This window comes from Pelodiscus sinensis, chromosome 5 (assembly GCF_052426305.1).
Source record: "Pelodiscus sinensis isolate ZL-2025 chromosome 5, ASM5242630v1, whole genome shotgun sequence".
Lineage (NCBI taxonomy): Eukaryota > Metazoa > Chordata > Testudines > Trionychidae > Pelodiscus > Pelodiscus sinensis.
The window spans coordinates 113,135,451-113,152,546 of NC_143056.1; the positions used below are offsets into that span (position 1 = coordinate 113,135,451).

Genomic DNA, 17,096 nt, shown 5'->3' on the forward strand with positions numbered 1-17,096 from the left:
AGCTTTTGCCCTAAGCATCCTGAATGACTTCGGTCAGGGAAACTAAGAGTTCCCTGCAGTCTCTTTGCAATCAGGAGCCTTCATTTTAAGATGCCCTTGGAAAATAAATCCTCTTCATTTACTCAGGAAGGCAGGCAAGCCCAATGCCTCTTCTGTACCATCAGTCCAGATGGGCAGACCTTGTGATTTCCCTGTCAGTAGGTCATAGGTTTGATCGGTTCCCCGAAGTGGTGGACACATTCCCCCTATTGCAGTACTGTACGAAGGTACATTCACAGTGCAATAGTAACACATATATTTATTATTTATCAGGTTCCACCTGAGCTGTTCTGTGACCTGTGGGTCCGAGATGTGGAATACACTCAGAATCCATGTGTGGCACTTGCTTCCTATGTGGCTATGTGTAACAAATTTAATATCTGCATAGAGTGGAGAAGTTCAGAATACTGCGGTAAGTACTTTGTCCTATGGGGGATTGCATGTGCAGGAGAGAGAAAGCATGCCTCAGAACATGAGTTACTGCAAGTCTAAGATGATGCAATGCGTTTTAGTATGGTGTGCATCAGCTGATCTGCCTGTTTTGCAGAATCACAAATACATTTAGGATCGGAGTTCTAGCTTAAGTGCTCAGGTGCCGCACTAGTGAATGATCTATCATCTGGAATTGGAACAGAAGCTAGACCAAAGACAGGTAGCAACATGCTTAGCTAGCTGCAGGAGAAAGGGAACAATGGAAGGGATTCTTATTGTGCTGCTCTGGAGTGCTCCTGTCTGGTCTGTGTTCAGATTCACACTAAAGAGCTTTGAAGATAGCTGCACCCAGCCTTCTTTGGCTACAGAAAGGACTGCAGCAATAAGAGGGCATTTGGAAAGTAAAGAGCGCTAACCAGAGAATGAAGGGGATCCTAGATAAATATTTCATAAATAGTATTAAAGAATGCCTCACAGAGAAATTTGGTTGGTATGTACCAGTATGACTATACTGGTTTGGATTACAGTTACCATGTAAAGGTGCTGTCGATGAGGGAATGCATGGCCCAGGAGAATGATAAACCAGACAGGGAACTGGGGTCTGATTAGATAGAAGAAGGGTAATATGGAATATTTACTGGGGTGTCAATGTTTAGAGTGGTTATTTGAACAGGAGTGATTCTGTGGATGGAACATGATCCCAGTAGACAAGAAAACAGTGCCTCTCACACCATACCATATGTGATATTTTTATATAGGAAGAACAATATACACAATATTTGGAAATCAAATAAAAATCTTTCATACAGGCACATATGATAAAATAGTCTGTGTTTAGAAAATCAACGAGAGGGCAAATTGTACTTCCGGTAACTTGCTTCACTGGTTTTGCTCTTGCAAGCAAAACATTACTTTACAATAGAGTTCACAGAATAAGTCTGGAAATATACTCAAGTATTTGATACTTTATGAAGAGACATCACTCTTTTATTATTATATCATAGTGACCTCTGCTGGGTGTGCATATGCAAAAATAGTGAAGTTTTCTTCATATTTTCTAATTGCTAGACAGAGATGTGTTGTGATCTGGTTTTTAAGAGTTCGGATTTCTGTGATCATAGGGGGCATGAGAGATATTTCCTGTGGGGTATCATGAGGATTTTTGGTGGTGTTGAACTGAGTAAGATAAACTCCCTCTTCTACTACTACTAACCCTTAGGATTATTTGTTTTAATTGGAAACTTCCCCATTCCTGACCAAACACTCCCTCTGGGAACTGGATTCTGATCTCCCATCATAGCCATCATTCCAGTTAGCAACTTTGTGCGAATTACTTGTCATCACAATCACACACGGGAGTTACTGAGCACACTGCACTCTGTGCTAACCACACTGCAGGGCCATAACGCAGCTTTTCAAAACTGTGCCTTTTCCCCACAGCTCTCAGACCAAGAAGATAGCAACACATTTCTAGAAGCCCCTTCATGTATGACATTAGTACCCCTGCCATTATAGATTGTTTAGGAAATATATACCCACAATAATCATAAAATCATTAGGGCTATGAAACTGACCATTATGAAAAACCTCTCCCTTCAATGCCATGTGCTATTGGCTGCAGGACAAAGGCCTTCCACAACACTCATTTAATAAAATATCTCACTTTATAAATTAGCACAGATAAACCTCTAAATAGCCATTTTACGTGAAAGAAGAGTAACATTCTCCTAAGGCTTTCAAGAGGTATGACTAAAGCAAGCACGTTGTTTTTTACTGTGAGAGAAAATAGAAGATTTGAGCTTTTTTTTAAAAAAAAAAAAATAATTCAGATCCCCGGCTGCTGTAAATTTGTGGAAACTGAAGCACCAATTTCACCAGCTGAGGATCTCATTTTAGGTGTTCTGCAGACAGAACTTCATCAAAGTGAGAAGGCATAATATAGAGACTATGTTGTGTCATTAAACCACCTGCCCAGGCCTATGCCCCATGTAACCATATTTACTGCTGTTAAAAGAGAAGAACTCGCAAAAGCAAAGAAGTGGATACAAAAGACAGTACTAATACCACAAACATAATCATTAATGTTAGTAGCTACTAAGTATGGGAGCACAGCAGTTGTCCCATTCACAATAATTTGGGTGTAAAGGTGTTAAGTTTGGTTGCCTGCATATGCAACTTGCTGTAATTGATAAAGGTTTGCCAGATGCTACAGTAATCAATATATTTGCCATTTCATTGCCTCTGGAAAATATTCAAACATTTCTATATAAATATATGTAAAGATAACCTGCATGTTTACACATTTTACAGATGTGAACTGGTTTATGAAGGGGAAGAAATTGTGTGTTGGGGTTGTTTCTCTGGCTCTCCCCTACTTCCCCCCAAAAGGCTAGCTATTGACTTTGGAAAAGAATGTTATGTGGGAGAGAAAATGAATTACATTGTTTTCAAAGTTTGCTCTTGACAATGCAGTGCAGATTTGTTGATCACTTCAGACTGCATATAGGAGCTGAGCAATGCATAGCAATGTAACAGATAGGAATTTCACACAGTCCTGTTTGTACCCTTCTGTACCAGACAAGAGCCTTATGTGTTATAGAGCTTCAAAATGGGGTCTGTTTTAAGTGTTTTATTGCTCTGTTAGCCTTCCCCTGCTCTGAAGGCACCACCTACCAGGCCTGTATAGCTGCCTGTGACGTTCCAAGTACGTGTCAGAATGGTGAGCCCTCTCCTCTGGATTTGGAGCCCTGCTCAGTGCTGACAGAAGGCTGCGTCTGTTCTGAAGGGACCCTTCTTCACCGGGCTCACTCTGCCCTCTGCATTACAGAAGAGAAATGTGGTGGGTATTAATCGCCCTTTTTTATTCCTGCCGCCTCTCAAGTGATGACCACAGGCCTCACTAATTAGTGGTATTCCCTATCTGGATGCTGGGCAGAGGCAATGTGAGGTCTTGCACACGATGGAAGCCGATGCTCAAATGAGTGCTCTTGTGGTCCAGGCTCTACCAAGTGAACCAAAAAATAGCCTCCTTCTGACCATATAAGGAATTTAATTCATATAAGTAATTTACATGTACCTGAAATGTAGTGTGTAAAACAAACTTCCAGTAGTCTAAGCATGTTAGGCTTTTCTCAGTCCCCTTTTCAGCCTAGTACACTGCTAAAGGAGTCTATTTTGCAACGCTAAAGTACTTTCAGAATGTATACCATATCCATAACACAGTAGTTATTCACTAGATAGCAGAATATAACCACTGGTCTTAGTGGGAGTGAGGTGATGTTGGAGGCAGTCTTGCTGCAGGTAGAACCACCAGAGGATATCTGCCTGGCTCAGGAGTACTCAGCTCTGAAACATTAACAATTTCTGTCTTCTATTGCAATAATTTAGCCTGCACAGACAGTTTGGGAGCACCCCATGCAGTCGGGGAGATTTGGAAAACCTCCCTTAGTGGATGCTGCATGCACAAATGTGTTGACAATGAGACCATTATTCCTGTGGAATACAACTGCTCAGATATTCATGATGTAGACTGTCAGCGCTTTGGGGAAATGGCCCTGATTGTTCCTGATGATCAAACCTGTTGTCCTCAAAAGATTTGCAGTAAGTATCCTTAACAAAGTATATAAATGTATGAGGTTTCCTTTCTGGCATATCCCACTTCCTTTGTGCTGTGGTTTATTCATATACTACATAATACTATTTTGGAGGGCAGAATGGTGAGAGCTGGTTTGTCATGCGGTACAATTCTTATAGTGGCTGGTTGGATGTTCACAAGTGCTCAGTCGATTTTCCATGAGAGTTCGGCTAATGCTCAGCACTTCTTGAAAATCCCACTCAGCCTTTTTGTGCACGCTTTATTATTATTTTGGATTTTTATCAATGAACAACTTGATGTTTTCGACTTAACATAAGAGACCTCTGCTGAATATCATAGAATATCCTAATTTCTTTTTTCTATGCTTTTTTAAATAGTTTGTAATCAGAGCTTTTGTGACTCCTTTATCCCTGAATGTAAGGGCTTGGAAAAGATAGTCACCTACTATCGTGAAGATTCCTGTTGTCCCAATTACACTTGTGGTAGGTATCTTATGATGAAATAAAAGCATACAGCAGGACTATTTTTGGCAAAAATGTCTGTTTCATAACAGTATTTTGTAATATTCAATCTTATGTGCTACAGAGGGTCCTGCAGGATTTCACTGTGTGAAAATGTTGGGGTGAAACAAAATCATTTGCAAAAATGGATTGAATTTCACTGGAAAAATATGTCAGAGCAGACATCATCATTATGACTTGTGTGCAGTGCTCGCTTTCACTCAAAAACCCAGGGTACTAGTTCACCTTGAGCAGGTGAACTGGCAGAGTAACCTTCTGTGAAAGGTTCGGGCAGAAATGTAACCAAACACTCTGTGGAGTGCTGGGCAAGGCCATAAGTAACATGCCCTCTGATCTTAATGGGTATGTCCCCAGGATTTGGGGTTGCAAGACTATGGTCGCCTCTCTGCCTGCTGGTGCCTGGAAGCAGGCATTGATGTTAACACACACAGCTCCTTCCTTAGTTCTAGTGTAAGAAGTGCTGGTAAATGTGCTGCCTCTTGAGCTATTCTGTCTGGGTATGTCTATACTGCAAAGTTAATTCGAAATAACAGCTGTTATTTCGAATTAACTTTAATAGCGTCTATATATGCAAACCACTATTTTGAAATTAATTCGAAATAGCGGAGCCCTTAATTCAAATTTGGTAAACCTCACTCTACAAGGCGTAATGCCAAATTCGAAATAGCTATTTTGAATTAAGTGCTGTGTAGACACTTAATTCGAAACAGGGGGCCTCCAGCCCTTCCCAGGGAGCCGTGGTGGCCACTCTGGGCACAACCAGGAAAACTTACTCTCCTCTTCCCCAGCCCCAGATCCATTAAATGGGTAGACCCTGGCCATAGTTACTGTGCCAGCTCCAAGCCTGCCAGCCAAGAGCCGGCAGTGGCCACCTGGGCCCCTGACCCAGTGGCCCCAAAACATGAGCCAGCAAGCCACTGGCAGCCAGCCCTCCACCGCTCCCTAGGAGCAGTCTGCCAGCTCCCAGGAGCCTGACAGGGGTTGGAGAAGGCAGGCAACTTCATGGTCCAGGGTGGAGATCATGAACCTTATTCAGGTTTGGGGGGATGCCCCCAACTTCCGTGATCTCCTCACTAGAAGGAGGAACACGGCCATCTATGGCAGGATAGCTGCCAGCCTGGCCACCAAAGGCCACATGCGAACCCAGGAGCAGGTTTGCATGAAAATCAAGTTGGTCTGGCGAGACCCCCCCCGCCCAACTCTGAGCCCTGAGCTTCCCCTCCCCCTTCTTCCCCTTGCTTCCCTCTTCCAGCTCCCTCCTCCCAGGTTTCCCCCTCCCCTCTCCCACCCTCTCTCTTCCCCTCTCCCATCTCCTTTTCCCAGTCTCCCCAGAGGTTCATTTCCCCCTCCCCCAAGTTTTGTTCAATAAACCCAGTTTCTCTTTTTGAACATACGTGTCTTTTGTTTGACATCAGGAAGCGGGGCTAGGGAGGGGTAAGTGGAAGGACGTGAGGGAGGAATGGGGCATGAGCCCCCCGTGGGGAGGACCGGGGTAGCTCTGAGGGCTCCTTAGGATGGATGCTCTCCCGCAGGGCCTTCGAGATCCTGACAGCCCCCCGATGGACCTCCGGATGGCAGCCTGCAGCAAGTGCAGCCGGGTTGATGGCAATGAGCCCACAAGACGCACCGGCATGCCCAGGGGCAGCTCTGGCTTCATGTGGCCGAGTGCTGTGGTGTCCCAAGTGCACTCAGGGCACTCCAAAACAGGACTGCTTTGCTGTCCCTCATTGAGGTAGACAAGCAAGCGGTGAACCCTGAGAACTGTCTGTCCGGGATGAGGGTAGGGTCCCTTTAAGCGTGGAGCTCAGATAGCCTCAAGCAGCAGCCCCACACACTGAGTCCTAACCTGATGCTCTACTGGCACTGGTTCCAGCCAGCCTTAACTTCGGTTCAGGGTCCACTCAGTGTGGACGTGCTTTTTCGAAATAGCAAAACGCTATTTAGAAATAGTTTTTGTGTATAGATGCGTTATTTTGAATTAGCTGAATTCAAAATAGTTAATTTGAATTAAGTTAACTTGAATTAACGCTGTAGTGTAGACATACACTCTGTGATGTTCCTCCAGAGGCCAGATGGCTCAGGGACCCTCACTCAGCTGCTCTCCTCCTCCCAGTCATAGGGAAGAAGAGGCCAAAATTGTTCCTAGGCATGCACTCTCTTTTCTGCACTCAGTTTGCCTGACTTGGTTGCCTACTTACCTTCCTCTGTGCTGTATTTACCCAAAGGGAGCCTTTTGGTTTATTATTTTGTGAATCTAAACTCATAGATGGATAGTGCTGAGATTAGCATGGCCTTGATGATGCTTTCCCCCTTTGTTCTCACAGGGGAAGGGGAGTGCTATAATTTTGCTCAACACTTCACATTGAACAAAAATAGTTTTGTGCTTATTTTAGAATGTGACCCATCCAAGTGTGAACCGGTGGAGCAGAGCCAGACCTGCCGAGAAGACCAAACACTGATTGCTGCTCGTGTGGAGAGCACCTGCTGCATATCTTATATATGTGGTATGATAACTTCACTTAATGCCGCTGTACATGTTAGCATGGAGCCATGGGTAACCAGATAATAATTTATGATTTAAGGCCACAGCAGGTCACCCAACACAACTGTATAAAGCCCAGAAGCAAGCTAAAAGCTGTTTGTTGCGTGTATAGGAGAAGTGAAATGACAGATGCCATCCCATGTGGATTTTGTGGGGAGCTGCACAGCAGCCCTGCATGATGTTCTAGCACAGGGGTTCCCAAACTTTTTGACACGGGGACCAGTAAATCCATTCACAAACTTTTGGAGGACCGGTAATGTTCATTTGCATATTTGCATATTCATTAATCAAATGATGAATATTCAAATAAGTTGTTTCTGGTCCTCCCAAAACCCCTAGTGCCAGCTTTAGCAAAGCTTTTGATACAGTCATCCACAATATTCTTGCCAGCAAGTTAAGGAATATGGATTGGATAAATGGGCTGTAAGACAGACAGAAAACTGGTTAGACCAGGGTTTCCCAAACTTTTTACTTTAGTTGGAACCCTTTTTTGCAGCCCAAAAATATAAACACATAAAAAACAAACTGAGAAAATACCAGACATATAAAATGTCTGGTATTTTCTCATTAGGTAAGTTGTATTATTATTAGATGTATCAGTTTGTAGTTTCGAACTGCCTGGCTGGTAAATGTGCTCAGGCTGCATGAGTGTGTCTACCAGCCAGACAGTTCGCAACTACTCGAGAGGTGTGCGTGCGGGGGGACAATAGAATCCCCGGGCCGGACTAACTCATGCTTTGCGGGGGGGGGGAGGGGAGAACGGGGGCAGCGCCCCAAGATCTACATATGGCCGGGTTAGTCCCACTCCCCACAAGCCGATTCATTCCTCCCTCCGGCTCTCCCCACTGCGCCTCTGGCCAGCCCCACTCCCCCCAACCCCTTCCCAGGCAGCCAGTTCTCCCCCGCTTCTCCTCCCAATCTCCCTTGGCCAGCCCCGCTGCCCGCGTACAGCCCTCCTTCCAGCAGCCACTTCTCTCCTGCCCCCAACCTCGCAGCCCCCGGCAGCCCTGCTTCCACCAGCCTCCCAGACTCCCCAGCCTGCCCCGATTCTCCCGTCCAGTGCTGCTTCCAGTGGCCAGCTCTCCCCTCCTCCTCACCCCAGAATCTCCTGGCACCTGCACCTTCCCTTAGTCCTGCACCCTCCTGGTGCCTCCCCCTGTCCTTACTGCCCCTTCCCCCTTTTTCCCTAATACCCACCCCCTCACCACGCTCTGCCCCATTCCTCTCATGCCCCTCTGTGCCCTCACACATGACTTGCTCCATCCTGGCCTTCCTCATGCCCACCCCTTCTATCAAGCCTTCTCCCAGCACCTCCTCCTCCAGCCCCCAATGCCCTTCCCCTCTCTTCTCCTCTCCCAGCATCACCCTGTCCCCTCTCCCAATGACACCTCCCCTCCTGCCCTTTCCCGCATTGTCTGCACTTGGCCCCCTGGCATTTGTCTCTCTCTCCTGCACCCTTTCCCTTGGTGCCTTCCCCTCTGCCCCCGCTGCTGCCGCTGCCACCACCTCGCCGCCCAAGCCCGTTCCCTACCTTCTGCCTTCCACATTGTGGGGCCGGAGGCTACGCTCAGGCCCCGGAGGCTGGCCCTGGAGGCAGCGTGGCCCCGCCACGTGCCTCCGAAGAGTTTTAAAATCCCAGGCCGTGACATCATGTAACCCCCCCCGGGCGTCTTCCCCGCCCACGTGCAACACCACACATGGGCAGCAGCAGGCGGTGAGGAGGAGCCGCGCACAGCGGGGACGCTCTGGGGGTGGGGTGGGAGGACGCACACGGGGGCTGAGGCCGGGGCCTGGGCCCGGGCCCGCTCCAGGCAGAGTGGGAAAGAGACTCAGCTCCACATATCGGTGGAGCAGGGCCCCTAGCTCTGTAACTCGACAGCACTTCCGGGTTCAGGGGAGTGGGACCCGAATTGGCCTAAGGCCGGCCCTGCCGGCAGCCACCAGCCATGCTGAGGCCCGCTATTTTTTCCAGCGGCCCGGTACCAGGCCGCGGCCCAGTACCAGGCCGCGGCCCACAGTTTGGGAAACACTGTGGGTATGTCTACACTACCCCGCTAGTTCGAACTAGAGGGGTAATGTATGCATACCGAACGTGCTAATGAAGCCCGGGATTTGAATTTCCCGGGCTTCATTAGCATAAAGCCGGCTCCGCCATTTTTAAAAGCCGGCTTGTTCGAACCCCGGGCCGCGCGGCTACACGCGGCACGGGCTAGATAGTTCGAACTACGTAGTTGTTCCGAACTATCTGTACGCCTCGTGGAATGAGGTGTACAGATAGTTCGGAACAACTACGTAGTTCGAACTATCTAGCCCGTGCCGCGTGTAGCCGCGCGGCACGAGGTTCGAACAAGCCGGCTTTTAAAAATGGCGGAGCCGGCTTTATGCTAATGAAGCCCGGGAAATTCAAATCCCGGGCTTCATTAGCACGTTCGGTATGCATACATTACCCGCTAGTTCGAACTAGCGGGGTAGTGTAGACATACCCTGTTCTAGCAGGACTGGGGATTCCATGGAAGGGGGACTGAAGGCTGGCCTAGAGTGGGCTTCCCAAGGGAGGGGCAGGAATGTGTCAAGGGAGGCATGAACTGTGTGCTTTTTTGTAAAGAGCTCTTGCTGCCAGCCCTGGGTGGGTGGGCTCATGCGGAAAGGCTGTGCACACTTGGGAGGTACCTATAAAGAGAACAGCTTGAGCTCTGCTATCTGGACTTGGACTCTCCTCCCCATTCCCTCACCTGGAGGTGGCAGGGCTCCACCTGTCAGCCCTGCTGCGGCGGCAATGACAGCATAGAAGTAAGGGTGGCAATAGGGCACTGAGTGTGTTCTGAAAAGAGGTATTGGTGGGTATCACTGTTCACCTTGCCACCTGGATTTCAGTGCTTCTTCAGAACTGGGTGGTGGTACACACAGGAGGGCTGACAGACTTACTAGGCCCCTGGGCAAGGTGGGTAGGCCTGGCTCTGTGCTCCCAGAAGGGGTGGAGCCTCGGGCTGGAGGGGTAGGGCTGGGGGAGCCAGCCTTCAGCCCCACATGGAGCACACAGCACAGGGCTCCATACCCGCTAGCCGGCCCTGAGAGCTGCTTGAAGCATGCCGCATGGTGCTCCAGCAGCAATTGAAGGTCCTGGGGCTCTGGACACTGTTGCCCCTGTGGCAGTGGTGGCCAGAAGCCCCAGGCTCTTTTGAATTGCCAGGTCACAGTGCAGCTGCCCTCTTTGCCCCACAAGTCGGTGGGCCTAAGTATATGTACTTGTGGAAGGGGGAAGTGGGGTACAAAAATCACTAGAGACACAAAGAAGGGGGGACCGATCAAATATGTTTGAAAACCAGTGGTGTAGATCAATAATAAAATAGCACTCTTGAGATCCTGCAAGGTTTCCACTTGCAGTGGTAAAGATCTTTGCTGTATAGCCTGCAAACTGTCCTATATGTGTCCCTCAAGCATATTCTCTCATTTTGCACTCTCCTAATTTCAGTGGAGCACAGGGGGTGAATCTCCTGGCCTGGCAGTCTGCATGCAACCTTTAATGAACTAAAGAAAGCCTTGTAAATAGCTGGGGTTTCAGTAAGGACTACCACCTGGGTACTACCTTCCATAGATTTGGATCAAAGTCATTTTCATTGTTGACAGCTTTCTGTGCTTGCTCTGTGAGCATGGAAGCTGTGTATTCAGTATGGCACTCCTTCCTTCACCATCCATTGTCCTATCTGTGATTGAAGTAATCAATTTCTCAACTAGAAATGCTTGTGGAATCAAAAATTGTGATTTTGCTGCAAGTTCAAGTAAGCAGATGAAACAGGCTTTTTGTTGGGAACCAGAGATACAGGACACACTTGATACAAAGCCTTTCATAAGTATGAACCTTGAGCCATAGTGAACCTGGTCTCTAGATCCCACCTGGAGCTCCACTGAGAGCGTCTCTGGCCCTGGGGCCACGATAGGGGGCTAAGAACTGTCTGCCCCGGCTGTAGCTCTACGGTCAGCTCCCACTACAGGCCTGGAGGATGTAAACTTGCCCCTCCCCCTAGGGCAGGTCTTTTTCACTATAACAAACAAATTGCTGCTGTTTAGAAATGAATAAATGGATTGCATTTCTAGGGGTTTGTTATAGCGAGGGTATGCGGTACCTAAGTTCAGGCAGATTGAAGATGCTGTAAGACAGCTGAATGACTGCAGAAAAAATACAGTTAGTTCTTGTGTGCTGTATTTCATTGACATTTTCAGTTCTCTTCCTTTCTTGCATTTAAATCTTTGTCTTCCTCAGCATGCGGGGTTTGCTCTGATCAGATACCAAAATGTCAGGAAGGAGAAGTGCTTACTGTGGATGGCAACACTACAGATAGATGTTGCCCTGCATATCAGTGTGGTAAGTTAATTTGACTTTTTTTCATGATTCTGAAATGAATGTATTAGAGTCACTGCACCAAACTTCTGAGTAATAAATATTCAGTGCCATAAGTGGTGGATTAGATATATCTTTCCTGTTTGGCATATGATCTGTTCTCTCTAATGCTAAACCTGTACTCTTTCAATGATTAAACTACTGTATTCATAAAGCTGCATCTACGCATCTATGTCATGGATGGGTACTGGTCTTTCCTGGCACTAAACAATAGAGATTAAATTGATTAACTCAGAACATTATAAAACAAATATAAACGCAATACTCTCGTCCCTGAGTGGTTACCTTTTATATATCTATCAACTGCTATCTAGCATTTCATCTTGGTCAACAATTTTTACAAGCTAGATATTCTCCGGAGCTTGTCATGAGTGAGCAGTTCATTTCCTGTGATTCCTGTTTCTGTTCATTTACAAAAAATTTAGAATTGCATGTTGAAGGTATTTTTTTCTTTCTTTTTAGTTTGTGAAACCTACCGTTGCCATGAATTTCAGTGTGCACTGGGGATGTCGTTGGTGGAAGTTTGGAGCCCAGAAAAGTGCTGTCCATATCGGACATGTGGTAAAATGATCTGTTTTCATTTTAACTCTTAGATCCTATTGATCTGGCAAGATCTGTGGCCTTTTAGCTTGGAGGCTATAAAATAATCACTTATTCAGCTGGTAACTGGCTGAGGGTACAGGCTCTTTTGGATACGTCTCCCATAGAGAGGGGTTGGTGTGCAGATGAAATGGGGAGTAGCCAGAGCAAAGCAAGGAATTTCTTGATCTACCTTTTTTGTTGGTGTTGCTGTTATTTCAGGGAGATCATAAAATAAGTGATAAAATGGTTTGTGGGATCCATTTATTTAGGATTGGGAATCAGGCTAGAACAGATGCCGTGTGCAGTTTTGTCTCCAGAGTATTGGATTCAGCAGGAGATATGTTTCAAAAGTCTGCAGGACCTCTAGAGTTTCTGGTCTCTGACACTGTTTTGTTTTGATGCAAATGGAAAGATACTTTTCTGAATAATAATGTCTGTTTTTCTGTTTTATTTTAGAGTGTGCATGTGACACAATCACTAAACCTCAGTGCAAACTGGTATGGAATCTCTGTTGTTAAAATGAATTATTTTAGAATTTTCTTAGCAAAAATATTTAAAGCATCAGTAAATTATGATGAACTTCTGTAACTTTCTCCCCATTTTAAATGTTAGTCGATAGATAGATTATATTAAATAATTATGGCATAATATAGCTGAAATGTTAGTCATGAACATTTCAATTGCAATTGGACACACCGGTTTAAAATCTGAGAGAAAAAATAAGCAAACTAAAATGACTAGCACATATCAGTTTGCTTTTTTTCTTTTAGGATCAAATCCTGCTTTGAAATGTACCTACCCAGAAATTGCATGCACACATCAGTGGTCTTTATTCTATCAGAAATTAAACACTTAACTTATCATTAATTATTTTAACACTTTCCTGTCATGATGAATATGTCAGTATATTTAAACATCAGGCTCTGATTCAGCAAACCACTTAATCATGTTTCATTAGAACTGTTTGTGTGAATTCTGCTCTTGTGCGTAGGATTCGGCATATGCTTAATTACTTTGCTGGATGAATACATTTTGAATTCAGAATGAATATTTTATCCAGAAAAATATATTATCCTTGGAATAATCAACGATAAATGTAATTTGGCATCATAATGGTAGAAATAGTATTTTTCTCTCCATGAAATATAGTTAACTATTTAGAGGTACCACAAGACTCGTTGTTGTTATTGCAGATACAGACTAACATGGCTACTCCTCTGAAACTATTTAGAAAAAGCTAAAGCTGAAACTATTTAGAAAAAGCTAACAATAAAGCTATTTTTAGACATCTGGAATGAGGAAAGGAAGGGGTGAATTAACTAATCTTAGTATATAGGAAAGAAAATTGGCCAAAGTAAAATGTAGGACCATATTCCCTGTTGGTGTAATTCCATTCACATCAATGGAGTTCTCTCAGCTAAAGACATGGCTCATACAGTAGGCAGACTTCCCTTAAGAGGTGTGACACTGCATTTCAGTCTTGATCTGCCATAGCCTTTCCACTTCAGTTTCAAACTCTTCTTATACTGACAGTTATAATCATTCTCAATTTGGAAAAGTAAACAAATGTGTAGTAAGTCACAGTTTCTAGATGACTTGCGGATACAAAGATTCCAGGTTAGTGTGTTAACTGTGCTACTTAGCCCTGAAGTGAAAATTTAAAGGAGAAAAATCAGACAAACACTTATTTGTGACATCACTTAATCTCTTTTTCTTTTGTATGGATAGGGGGAGAAGCTGCAGATAGATGAACAGTTTCAGAACAGCAAAGAGAATGTTTGTGGCTGTACTAAGTACAAGTGTGGTAAGTAGGAAAAGAGTTTGCATCAAAGATGTATCCCAACAGTGCTAAGGGGGGGACCACCTATTAGGGACCATCCATTCACTTCTGAGGCATACCTGGGTGGTCGACAAATGCCTTTGATGTCAACACCCGCGCGTCCAGATTACTGCGCTGAGCCGACAAACAGCTGATCAGCAGTTTGTCGGCTCAGCGCAGCAGCCATGTACATTTAAATGAAGCAGCGATTATTTAAATCGCCGCTTCGTTTTCCTATGCCTGGTAGCCTAATCTATATGCTTCTGGGGACATTGGCATGTAGTCTAGACGTACCCCTACGGTTGTGGGATGAGGTAGAAGATGCGGAGGGAATATGTTAGGGTCTCTCACTAACTGGATAGTTGGGTATCTGGAATTCTTACAGCAGGCAAGCCAGCTAGGGCATTCGGGGGCATTGCCTGGAGGCAGTATGAGATGTGGATGAACAGCTGATTTAGCAACATGATTCCCCTCACAGGATTCAGTTCTGCAGCACTGAGCACTAGCCTCAGCCTAGCAAAACATGTAAAGTAGATTCATAAGCCCTGGAGTAGTTTCCTTGATCCCGTATGAGATCACTGCCCAGGCACTGCAAGCTAAACATGTGCAGTGCTCAATGCTGTGCAGAATCAATCTCAGAAATGGGGCCAGAAGGGTCTCAAAGTAATGCTGCTCTGAGGAGCAGGAATTCAGTGAGCCACTACAAAGGGGTTGCAGGTGTGTGTGCCTGTCTGGACAGAGTCAATTTGTCCTGTGGCAAAGACATGTTGTTCTTACTAGTCTAGGTATGTGTCTACACAAACATTTTGTTCTTGGCAAGCTGAGGAGTGATTCTACCCTGTGCTAGCCTGCCATGCACTACTGCCTGCATTCGCCCAGCTGACATGCATTAACTGTTTGTTAATTCACTTTGATCCAGTCCGGTTTCAAAGAGAAACAGGGCAGATGCAAAGCACACTACTGCCCACGAAACACAATCTGTTAGGGTATGTCTACACTAGCTCGTTAGTTTGAGCTAGGTAGGATAATTAGGGCAAGCGGAGTTGCAAATGAAGCCCAGGATTTAAATATCCCGGGCTTCATTTGCATGTTCCCAGGCACCGCCATTTTTATATCCCCCTTAGTCCGAAGTCTGTGCCCACTGCTACACATGGCACGGAGTAGGTAGTTCGAATTAAAGATCTTAATTTGAACTACCGTTACTCCTCGTGGACCCCCTACCCTAAGGGGTCTGAGGCACCCTGGCATCACGTCTATGTTGTGCTGTATCCTGGAGAAGCAATAAACCCTCTCTATTCTACTGGATGGCGGAGTCTGTTCTGGCTACTACGGGGGTGCAGGATCGGGGGGGGGGGGGGTCCCTGACGTGCCGTCACAGTCTCTGCTTTCAGTTCCTGCAGATCTCCAGTCTGCAATATGTGTGAAGCACATTGGATATGGCCTTTAATAAGATTGTATGTCAGCATTTCTTCTCCACGGTATACATTTCAAGGTGTTTCTCTTTCACCCAGATGTACACAGCCAGAGGAGCTTATGTAGTGCATAATGTGTAATGAAAGATGTGCAGGGGTTTAACCAATTAGGTACTGGCGTTCAAGCATTGTTTTTGCTTTCATAACCAGTGGTGCCGGGGCTATGAACAGCTGATCCTAGAAGTCCTGGGTCTCGCTCTTAGTTATCCCTGGGATAAATTAAGCACTGAATGTATCACCTTTTGCCTATAGTCATTTTAAGGCTCCTATTAATGGAATATTCTATCCATTTCTACATCTCAGGCATGACTTTTGTAGGTACAGTTTTGGGACTGTCATGAATGCAGTTAAAGATTCTTATTAAAGCTATAGGGCTAAGTTCTCAGCTAATGTAAATTGGTATTGCTGTATTGAAGTCAATGGAGCCATGCCAATTTCCTTCAGTTGAGGATCTGACTCCCCATTTTTTAAAAAAAGAGATATCAAACACCACATTAGCCTTTGTCACGCAGGTTACTCTGTAATAAACATTCCGTTTTGCTTAGCTGTAAAACCAAAGTGATTGGTGTGAGTGTGTTGTATCATTGTATATACTGTTGCAGTGAGAGACAAGGTGTGTCTGAATAACGAGAGAGGAGTACTGCATCCTGGACAGACAGTTGTGGAACGCACACCGGATGGCATTTGCCACACTTCTTATTGTACAAACATGATTGATCCTGCCACCAAATACTATCGGATAAATATCTCCTGGATAAACTGTGTCATCAAGTGTGAAGCTGTAAGAAATTCAGAAATTTAGACATTCATATTGTGTTCGGTAATGTTGGATAAACTATGAGTTTTCTTTGGTTAACAGATAATATTAATAGGAACGGGGTAATGAGATTAACCAATGATGAGCTCCTTCCTTAACGGTCTAGGGCACCTCTTCTGTTTAAAACCATGTACTATTAATAATAATGCAAACTCAAAGTCAAAATCTGGCTCCAATTAACACTGCAAACTCAGTGCTTTTATGATGGCTGTCCTAGGCCTCTGCAGCGCTTTCCTGTGTACACTATTTTTTGCAAAAGTAACCTACATGAGTTGGGGATATATAGACTAGATGGATCACAGCATATGCATGGTGAATTAAGCAGATTTAACTTTTCAACCCTAGACTTCTCCCCAGAACAACTCCTTTCAGTTGTACTCATAGAGCACACGTGGAACAGCCATGCTATGAGTTGGGATTAGCCTTTGCCACAATGTTCAGATCCACATTTGGAGCTGAACTTCCTCAGAGATGCTTATATAGGTTTTTAGTAGTAGTAGTCGTAGTAGTAATAGTATTGAAGTAGGAGCAAGCTTGAAAGTTCAGACAAGGATCTGAGTTTCCACAGAATGCAAGGGTGATCAGAATTGGGGCACATCTCTGGTTTCAGAAGAGCCAATACTTGTGTGTAACACTAATGATGAGAGATATAAATTCATAGAGAAGAAATAGAACATGTCTACCCAGCTTTCTCCTCTCCTTTCTCCTTTGCTTCTTTGGTGCATAAATGCCAACGAGAAATTGGCTCTCACTGAATATTTATAAAAATTAAGAAAAACTTGACTGGAAATCCTGTAAAAATGGACTGTGTATCCTCCTGTCCTCCACACACATTCGAAGTGTCATCTTGTCTTTGTACAAAATACTGTGAATTAATT

General features: G+C 45.1%; 1 protein-coding gene across 1 annotated transcript in view; it reads left to right on the plus strand.

The window, feature by feature from the left end:
* The window catches only part of OTOG (otogelin), a 177,817-nt gene that overhangs the window by 144,682 nt on the left and 16,039 nt on the right, over positions 1-17,096 (plus strand). Inside the window, exons 42-51 of the mRNA XM_075928087.2 lie at positions 313-451; positions 3,116-3,310; positions 3,859-4,071; positions 4,444-4,548; positions 6,981-7,091; positions 11,391-11,492; positions 11,991-12,089; positions 12,567-12,607; positions 13,839-13,914; positions 16,004-16,182. Of these exons, the coding sequence (XP_075784202.2) occupies positions 313-451; positions 3,116-3,310; positions 3,859-4,071; positions 4,444-4,548; positions 6,981-7,091; positions 11,391-11,492; positions 11,991-12,089; positions 12,567-12,607; positions 13,839-13,914; positions 16,004-16,182 (1,260 nt within the window). The remainder of the gene's footprint in view (positions 1-312; positions 452-3,115; positions 3,311-3,858; positions 4,072-4,443; positions 4,549-6,980; positions 7,092-11,390; positions 11,493-11,990; positions 12,090-12,566; positions 12,608-13,838; positions 13,915-16,003; positions 16,183-17,096) is intronic.